The sequence below is a fragment of the Odontomachus brunneus genome, unplaced genomic scaffold (assembly GCF_010583005.1).
Source record: "Odontomachus brunneus isolate Ranch 3 - 2012 unplaced genomic scaffold, Obru_v1 Obru_scaffold_034, whole genome shotgun sequence".
Taxonomy (NCBI): Eukaryota; Metazoa; Arthropoda; class Insecta; order Hymenoptera; family Formicidae; genus Odontomachus; species Odontomachus brunneus.
Window position 1 is genome coordinate 96,826 of NW_022639484.1, and position 9,893 is coordinate 106,718.

Consider the following 9,893-nt stretch of genomic DNA (forward strand, 5'->3'; position numbering starts at 1 on the left):
TATCTCTTATTATATAATATATTATATAAATATTATATATTCTTATGTAATATAATAAATACAAATTTGGTATCAAATTACATAAATATCTTATTTTGTGTTTTTATATTTTCCTTACAAATCAGATTTTTTTTCTTGTTACTTTGAAAATTGTTGATTTTTATATTATAGCAAAGTTGTATAACTGTTTTTTAATGTAATAATTTATTTGAAGAAAAAATGATAAAGTCTGTTTTTGACGATTAAAGAAATATCATAATAATTTTTCATATATTTTAATGATAACTGCAATTTATGATCACGGACACACACAAAATATCTTTCACATGGTAAAATAGAAATCACAAGTATGTGATAGTTTACGTAATAGCCGTTGTTTAGTCCTGGCGGCGCTGCAGACTAAGATAGCGGCTAGCAGTCCATGGTACATACAGGGTGTCTCACATTCTCCTCTGGGCATTTTGTGGGGACGTAGAACAAATTGAGGTGAACATAAAAGTCCTATACCGTTTTGCAATATTCGTAATAATTATCGAGATATTAATTGTAGAAAATTTGTGAATGATCATGCAGGATATGGTAAATGAGTTATAATAGCGATGACTGCCGTCGTGTACTTATACTTTAGGTCAAATTGAACAAAAAAGTCCTCTACCATTTTGCAAATAATCACATAGATTTTTAATTATTAATTAAAGAAGATGAGTGCATTATCACACAAAATCGTTCAATAATCTTTTTTAATTAATATTTAAAAATCTATGTGATTATTTGGAAAATGGAAGAGGACTTTTTTGTTCAATTTGACTTAAAGTATAAGTATACACCTTGTATAGTCAATTATATACACTCTGTATAGTCAAAGGGATATGGCTCCTGCACACAGGACGCGGAATGCTTGCCACGCGGCGGAAGTCCATGCGACAGCCAATCAATAGCCGGTATTTATAGTCAGATCTAATATTTAAAACCGTCTTAAGTTTATCTTTAGATAATGAACGGATTATTTCATTGGTTACGGAGTATCTGAAGATGAACTTAAGCCAGTCTTAAAAATAAGACTCGAGTATGAATACCGGCCAATATGTTATTTCTCCTTAAGAGCTAGAAGGTTATTACGGAAAGCAGCATATTGATTGGCTGTCGCGCGAATTTCCGCTGCGCGGCAAGCATTATCGCGTTCTGTGTGCAGGAGCCAATATACTTTCGTGCCAGCATTCCCTCTTCATATATATATGCTCTAAGATAATACACACGCATAAGGAAATGAACCAATCAGAGTCCTCATTTTTATTGCCACGATGAAGATGAAGGACTCTGATTGGTCAATTTTCTTATGCATTATACTTTTATGAAGAGTATGTGCTTCCCACTTAAAGGCCCTCACACATGAAATGACATAACTGCATGTGCATAACATAAAACTGTATAGACCAATGAGCATCGAGTATTGAGCATCAAGCGTCAATATGACGGTTAAATATTCGATGCTCATTGGTCCATACAATCTTATGTTATGCACATACAGTTATGTCATTTTATGTGTGAGGGCCCTAAAGTTAACAGATGCAGAGAAGTTTGATCGCTATCAAAATAGAATCAAAATAAAAGTTTTAAATCTTAACGGAATAACTTTGTTATCATTAAAAAACGAAAATAACGGACAAAAAATCAATTGCGTCATAAAAAAATGAATATTGAATTTGTTTAAAAACAACGTAAGAAATAGTATTAATAATTATTGTTGATTTATTATAGACTATCTCTTGAAATCTATATATAATAAGATTAGGTCAATAAATAAACAGGTGTAACGTGTTTCATTTCTTTAATGCTCTAAAGTATAAATAAGTAATAATAACGAAGTACAAAAATATGAATCGAAATATCGTGATGCGCATATCGATAGTACTGGGCATTCACATTTACATCCTTCAAGCAATTTAATCGAAAATGTTATTCTAAACTGAAAATTCTTGAATGCTTATGTATCGATAACAGAGGTCTAGTAAATTTTAATAGTAGACTTATGTATATGTACATATATGTACACAATTAAATTAACACCACTGTGACAATAATGTGGCTAATAGTCATGTGAACAATAGTTTTATAGCTGATCTTTTCAAGACCCTCAAGAATTTGTGATTTCGAATGATTTACGAAATAATTCGAGATTTCGGCCATATATTCGAGAATAATTTAACGAGCCCATTGCTACATATCGAAATCGGCGAAATCTCACGTCGATTCTCCACTAGCAAATGACGCTCTACTTGTATTTTAATAAATGTCAAGAGTTCATGTCGTGGGTATGAATCTTATCAGCTACACAATCCCGAATTTTGCCTGAAAAGAGGTCTCAAGCAGACGTAGTGTGTGAGTGTGTATATATTACATATTTATACATAAGATATAATACATACGGCAGTAAAGTATGTACCATCCAGCGCACATTACAAAAGAGTTAGATTGTATTGATGTACAGCAAACGCAATGATATTGTTTTTGCGTTCTCCAAATCTATGAATACAGTTCTTTTTACTGCAATTTTGCTTCTTCCTTCACTTTCCACAAAATTAATTCCATACAAGCGACAGCATCCTCTTTACTGTCGTGGCCACCGACTAAAAGAAAAAAAAAAACAAATCATTATGTAAAACACATTATTCTGTTCGTTTAATGATTCTCTCCCCGTCACTTTTGGTGTCAAGAATCAAACTTACCATCATTTTGTATGAGCTTTCTGAGATACTCGGAACAAAGATTTTTCAACGCTCGTTTTTGCGGGTATCCATTTTTATGCGGGAACATAACACTGGTGTCCACGACGGTATCATGAAGTAATCTTAGAGCTTTAAAATCGCTTTCAAGGCTATGACCCACTAAAATTGTTTTGTCAGAGAACATTGTGAGAAGTGTAGCCTGTACGTCTAAAAGAGTCGTCGTCACGTCCTTCATGTCTTCTTCTGTAATTCCTGAGAACCTATTTTGACATTTGAGATAATTACTCATCATATAAACCGATACTTTATCGATTTACGTTTTAAAATTCTCGATATCGTCTAATCTGGTTAACTTTAAATTTTGTTATAGCCTCACCTCGTGTTATAATCGATTATTGGATTCTGCGGTTTCACCAAAGTTTCATATATGACGTTGCAATCGTCGTTAATAACTGTCACTCTGGTTAATTCTAAACCACACGTAGTGTAGCACATTTCACAATCGAGCGCGTAAACGCCTTGTTCCTCCACAGCAATATCTTCGTGTAACGTAAACAATTAATTGGTCAATGAAAAATAGATAATAATACATCCGGAGCACGTGATATAGCATAAAATATCTCACCTTTCGGTAAAGTTTTAATGTAACCGCGAAGATTCTCATAGTCCGTATAGTCCCACACGTGCGTCTTCGCGTCACAACAACCAGAGGCGGATCCGTATTGCTGGCAACAACTATACTTGCCCTCGCCTCTGATTGTAAACTTTCTTCCCCAGTGATATATACAGTTTTGTTGCTGCAAAGCGAGGCCATGTCTATCTACCATGTACGCTTGACCACAGCGGCTACATATTCTTTCGTTAGGCACTTTTGACAAAATATTTTGGTTTCGTGAATTTATTACGTACACTTTCGCTCGTCCCTGCAATGTGTAAAGCATACTCTCGTTAAAAAATCGTCGTTTGATCGAGGAAAATGATCGTTACTAACAACCATAATAAAACTAAACATAAAATTGCATGTAAAAAGTGATAATTTGCATCGCCAATAAAATATTTATTTTCTTTAAAATTATGAAATTGCATTAATTTACCAACTATTAATTAATGTTATTATTATAATAAACTATTCATGCATTATCTTTTGCACATCTCGCATTCTAATTTATCCTATTATTTATCATTTCATCTGTAAACGATTTAATATTGTCTCCCTGCCGACATTTCTACATTTTAATTATTTTTTTTTTTATTACTTTTTATCTTGCCGTTTATCATTTTACTTTTTAAACATTTCCGTTTTAATTCTCAGCAATTTATGATAATGTCGATGATATATCGGTATTATCTTATTTGGATTTGCAACTTAAAATATTTGTTTACCTTTGGACCATCCGGATGACTGCGTGGAAAACCGTTTTCTCTAAGTTGATCCTCTGTTATGATCCACTTCTTGAGCATATTGTACAGTGCAGATCCTTTATAATCTACAACACTTCTTTTGGTCTTAACTACGCTCCAGGAACCTTTCGACTTGCCGGCAAGCATAGCTTCGTGAGATACCACGCCGCAACTTGATCCAGTAAACTTCTCGCCCGATCTACTCTGGTCGACCTCTTTTCTCAATCTATGAATTGCTAATGTACACGCATTTTTATATACCGGGAGAGCCTTACACCTCTCGTGACACGCAAATTCTTCTTTTACAGCACGTTCGGCTGCGTCGTCACTCTTCGTATAAATCTGCACGCATATATCGTGCATAGTATTAATATAATACTGACGAACATTCAAAGGAAATTTCTGAGTGGCGACTTGCAGTGGTTCTGGCCGTATTAATTGAGGTATCTGCAAAATTGTAAGACGTTATGACTTGGCAACAGGACGCCGAGGGACAACGTGAGGTGGTCAATCAACTTCCTATTTTTTTTTCCGGAAATAAACAATATATAATGAAAAACAATTAGCTACCACGACTTTGCTTTTTGTCGCGTATAACGCATATTATCGTGTCCTATGTGTACGAAATTAACATGTTTCGTGTTATATCTTATCACACATCGTGACTCAATGTGGACAAAACTCGTGACATATTGCAGCAGAATAATTAATAAACTTCCATAGCTTCGTAATCTGGTCTTACCGATTGTGGAACGTGAGCGACGCGTACACCACCCTTTGTGGTTTGTGCCGTTGTTTTACTGTCCGTTTCTTTGCTTTTTGTCGATATCATTGTAACTTTCTTCTTTTCCATCGCAAGAGACTGCGCGTATGGAACATGAGCGATTCTAACGCGACCTGCACGTACAATGTAATATTAATTAATAAAAGGCAGATTAATAAAAGACAAAAAATTGATATTAACTGATTCAATTTCCGTACACATCTCGTAAGATGCGGTCGTATCTCATATAAAGTGCTCGCGCAAGGAATGCGCAAACAACGAACTATTAACTTACCATTTCCATTTAGCTGAGAGTAATTGTTGCTTATCGACGAGGTTGACTCGGTGTGCTCTTTGCGTATTTTACTGGAGAGTTGAAGCGCTAATGTAGATGTAACTTGAGTCTTTGTATCAGCTGCCGCCCTTTCCGCGGCCTTCTCGACCACTGCTTCTCTCATTAGACGCCATCGTTCATACATTTTCTGCTGCGGAGTTATTAATTTCTTCGGTGGTTGACTAGGACCTACGTGTTTGGTGATGCTCGTGGTCGCCGAGGGATGCGCGACTCTCTTCCTACCAACTTCCTCCACATTATCAGGTTCACGTTTCGACGATTCTTTGACTGATACTACTTTTGGATGATCAGAGACTTGATATTCCTAAAAAGTGAATAAATACAAAATGAGATTCTACAGTATGCTATAGACTTAAATATATTCGAAATAATTTTATTAATAGAAAATTCTTTTTACCAGACAAGACAGAAAAAAGTTTAATATTTTCAATTGACATATTTTAATGAGAGTGTGAACATTATAGATATTACAAACGGTAATAAAAAAAAAAGTATGAGCAATTGATTAAATACGCATTTTTTATAACGTTTATGTACATTGATGCAGATATATAATTACTTACCTGAAAAATTTTTAAGCATTCTTCCTGCACATCATGATCAGAATCTGATATTTCTAGAATGTCGTCGTCTGCGAAAGGATGAATATTGTTCAAAGGGCTATCATCAGAACCATCAGATGAGTTTCTCTCGCTATTACTCTCTTTGTGTTCGCTAGATTTCCTGGAAGTGCTAGGTCTTCGACTCGAGTCTGAACGATGTTTCTTATCACTTTTGCTCGACGTGTGTTTGCTCGACTTGGAACTAGACGAGCTCGTTTTGGATCTATGTTTGTCGTGCCGGCTAGACTTATGGTGGTCACCTCGATCTTTCTTCGGAGAACCACTCCGTTTATCCCGTCGCGAGTGTTCTTTATCTTTATGTGAAGATTCCTTACTGTCACGGCTGCTTCTCCTTTTATCATTGTCTTTACTGGAGAAGGAACGATGCCCGCTTCTAGAATCCGATTTATTCCCAGATTTGTCTCTGTCTCTTCCTTCAGAACTGTGATGTTCTCTTCTATCTTTTTTCTTACTTTTACTATGACTCTTGTGTATTTCTTTCTCTTTATCGGCGTCCTCTTTAATACCTTCTTTCCTTTTATCCGACGATTTAGCATCATTTTCCTTATATTGCTTAGATTTATCGCTACTTTTTGTATCACCCGTTTTAGCATCGTAATGATTGTTGTGTATCTTATTATCTTTATTGCTTATTTGCTCATCAATCTTTGCATGTTGCAAATTCTTCTTCTCTTTCTCGCTCACATCCGCAGCTTGTTCAGCCTTCTTGACGCTTGCATCATCTTTGTCTTTGGGTATGTCTTCAACCAGTTCATCATCCGAGAATTTAGGTTCAATATCCAAAGAGTAATCTTGCGAGTCTTCACTGGACAACACCTTGGCCTGTCCCGATGTATTAGATACGATGTGACTGGAAGTAAAGATCTCGTCGATCATATCAAATTCCGACTCGAATTGATCCATGGTAACATCGTCCAGTTGTTGAGCTGTTTTCAACGGTGTTTTAACCATCTTGGGAACATATTCCTCCCTCCTCTTCTTGGATCTTGGGTAATACGCTTCTTTAAATTTCGACTGATAATCGTTCGAGTTACCGTCATCGTATGAATTCGACGTAGACGAGTCCGACTTGAAAGTGGGCACGTAATCTGGCACGGCATCCTGATCAGTCGTGTTGACTATAGCAGTGGGTTTATACGTAATCTCCGACTGTTGAGAAGTACTGGACTCCTGAATTACACTCAACCACGGTTTAACCCTCTCAGGAGAGCACTTACGTTTCACAGCCACTCTACTCTCCCTGGTCGGCATGTATGAGATCACAGGTATATGCCGTTTTTTTAGTTCTGCTATTGGCGTAGGATTGTAGACGCATGTTACTGGCTTTGTGATAGGCGTGGGAATTGTAATGTGCTTCCCTATTATATTTGGCGTAATATTGCGTATAGAGGCAGTCGAGCTGGAGGCCAAAGTCGGCTTAAGCTCCTCGACCACTTGAGAGACGATATTCTCAGGAAACTTCTCCACGACTGTGACCTCCTTGTCCGCGAGCACCTTCTTCACAGCTTCTGTCACTAGGTGTTGCAACATGTCGGAATTTGATGCCACCACAGCGGTGGCTTTGTTCTCCTGCGTTTGGCCTGTTGTCTGGGCCTCCACCACTTCAGCCACTCCTGTTGAGCTTCCTCCATCTTCTGTATAAAATACGCAATTGATTTTCATTCAAATATAGTTGATCATTGTCCTATAAGTTAGTGATTTATCGATATATATATATATATATATATATATATATATATATCTATTTTTTAAGCAGTAATTTCTCACACAGACTCAACATATTCTATATGTATTCTATATCTTTATTAACACAACTTAAACAAAAACATTTTAGGATTCTTCTTATTTAGATATGTTTGCTAATCTTTTAATATATCTCTGTCAATACATCAAGCAAAAGAGTGATTTATTCATACAAATATGCATAAATATATTTATATATACTTATTTATATATTATGAATGTATTTTTAAAGTAATAATTTCTCACACAAGTTCAACATATTATTCTATACCTTTGTAAAACGTGTATAGATGCCAGAGATCAGTATCTCATAATTAAATTTAACTCTCACCTTAAATATATGAAACTCAGAATTAAAGAATCAGATTAACAGTAATTAAAGATCAAAAAGATGTGAAATATTAAAAACATTTAATTTTATATAATGGTGTAGAAACACAAACTGTTTTGTGTGTGTGATTGTTCTATCACATGATAACACATTATTAATTCCCCATTATTCCTCATTTTTGACACATCACAAACAAAGGAATCGTTCGTTTTCAAACACTCGGTGTTTCTTGCACGCAATTCGGCGGCATGAGAAAGAGAAAGAGAGAGAGAAAAGCGAGTAATACTCAAATGTTCAGCATATGATACATGTTCAAGAATTCTCCTCACAATCATTCGAGTCAAAAGATTATTAAAGTTTCTTGCTTGACGACGTAGATGAATTACGTAGACAGGGTCCGCGTGCGATACAAAAGAAGGATCAGAAAAGATGCAAGGACCTGTTTCGGCTTGTTTATAAGTTCTTACCTCGTCTAGCGTGCTTGAAATGACAATAGGGACGATCGCACGATCCGCTGTCATAAAACGGGCAATTTATCGTCTTGAAGTAACCGGTCGATGGCAACATAATAACTGGTTCATTGCTCTCCGCGCTTCGGGGAGGCCATTCTTCGTGACGGATGCGCAATGTACGCGTAAGCCGATGTATGCTGTAATTAGGCGTTCATCGCGCACGGGCCAGATCGTATTGCGCCGTTGATCCAACCTGACATGCCAGTCGATCGATTTGCTCAACGCAACTCGCGATTTTGTTGCGTCCTTCACGTGGAAAAATCGATGCAACGCGAATGAAACTTTGCTGACACGCTTGTTCGGGTCACAGTGATAGGTTATGTTTCATCGTCCAACGCCATCATTCGCTCATTGGTTTTGTAGCGCGCTGCTGACTGGTGCGTAGGTTAGAATGAGATAAGTATATATTTGTTTCGCTCTAACTTACTACATCAATGTGCACCAGTTCAGACAGTTCAGCTAAGGGTCTATTTTCTATTGCAGAACTAGCTGCACTAGTTCTCTCTTGTCTTTCTTCCACCAACTCTCATCTGTATATCTATCTCTTTTTAAGTTCCGAAAGTGTACACTTAGCAATAGAAAACAGACTCTAAAAAGAACAGACTTTAAATGAATGAGGAACGATAATCGATTCTCAATGAGTCGATAATCGATTCTTTTCTTGTTAAAGAATCGATTCTCTCTTATGTTTTCAAAATATCGACAAGATATTTCACGACAAGACGTGCTCGAACAAGTTCGGACCTTGTGATTTTTTGGAACGTGCCTTGGAATCTTCCAAGACTTTACTCTCGAAATATATCATAAATCGGAATAATGGCGTGGGGGCATAACTCTTAAAGGCCAAATCACACTGGCGATTGACGATTGACAGTTAAAGATTAGATTTTAACGAATCAACAAGCTTCAACCTTGGCTTGCTTTGTTCCAATTGGTCAAGTTCCAATCTTCAATAGTCAATCATCTATCGCCAATCGCTAGTGTGATTTGGCCTTTAGAGAGACCTGGAGCCAAATATTGAAGTTGAAGTTGAAAATTCCTTCTGATCCTACATTGCATCGTGATCTTTGATAACAAAAAAATCTTTTTCTCCGCATATTGAAAAAAAAAATACTAGTAAAATATAAAAATACGTCTAATCCACATACGAGGGTGGTCTGAAAAGTTTCCGACCTAACAAAGATACAAGTCATTTTTTCTGAAAATTGTTTTTTATTTTTCAACATAGTCTCCTTGTAAATCTACACACTTCTCCCAGCGATGCTCCCATCTCTGTAACCCGTCGAAATAGTACTCGGCGTTTTTCTCTGCAAAATAATTGTTCACGAAGGTGATTGCCTCTTCATTTGACGAAAATCTCTGTCCTCCGAGCGCAATTTTTAGATGAGGGAACAAAAAGAAGTCGCTTGGGGCTAGATCTGGTGAGTAAGGTGGATGGT

At 36.5% G+C, this 9,893-nt stretch overlaps 1 protein-coding gene across 2 annotated transcripts; it reads right to left on the reverse strand.

Annotated features, from left to right (window-relative positions):
- Positions 1 to 1,811: 1,811 nt before the first annotated feature.
- On the reverse strand, positions 1,812 to 8,840 carry LOC116843625 (RNA exonuclease 1 homolog). Of its 2 annotated transcripts, XR_004377907.1 has the most exons (10): positions 8,410 to 8,840; positions 5,809 to 7,502; positions 5,186 to 5,549; positions 4,870 to 5,024; positions 4,110 to 4,574; positions 3,352 to 3,649; positions 3,103 to 3,265; positions 2,727 to 2,986; positions 2,427 to 2,627; positions 1,812 to 2,349 (listed from the first exon to the last, which is right to left on the reverse strand). XR_004377907.1 is itself a non-coding variant. In XM_032814164.1 (9 exons), exons 1-9 carry the CDS (start codon positions 8,507 to 8,509, stop codon positions 2,542 to 2,544), a joined length of 3,585 nt encoding a protein of 1,194 aa, XP_032670055.1. In that variant the 5' UTR covers positions 8,510 to 8,839; the 3' UTR covers positions 1,812 to 2,541. The 2 variants fall into 2 exon arrangements, 1 of the variants encoding a protein (XP_032670055.1); XM_032814164.1 differs by having other exon boundaries at positions 1,812 to 2,627; positions 8,410 to 8,839.
- Between the last annotated feature and the right edge of the window lie 1,053 nt (positions 8,841 to 9,893).

Bases quoted from the DNA above. Each gene is read 5' to 3' on its own strand.
- LOC116843625 (XM_032814164.1), bottom strand. From the start codon at position 8,509: ATGTTGCCATCGACCGGTTACTTCAAGACGATAAATTGCCCGTTTTAT. The intron at 7,503-8,409 runs GTAAGAACTTAT...TATTTTATACAG, and splicing joins TTTCAAGCACGCTAGACGAG to AAGATGGAGGAAGCTCAACA. The intron at 3,266-3,351 runs GTGAGATATTTT...CGTTACACGAAG, and splicing joins CATTAAAACTTTACCGAAAG to ATATTGCTGTGGAGGAACAA.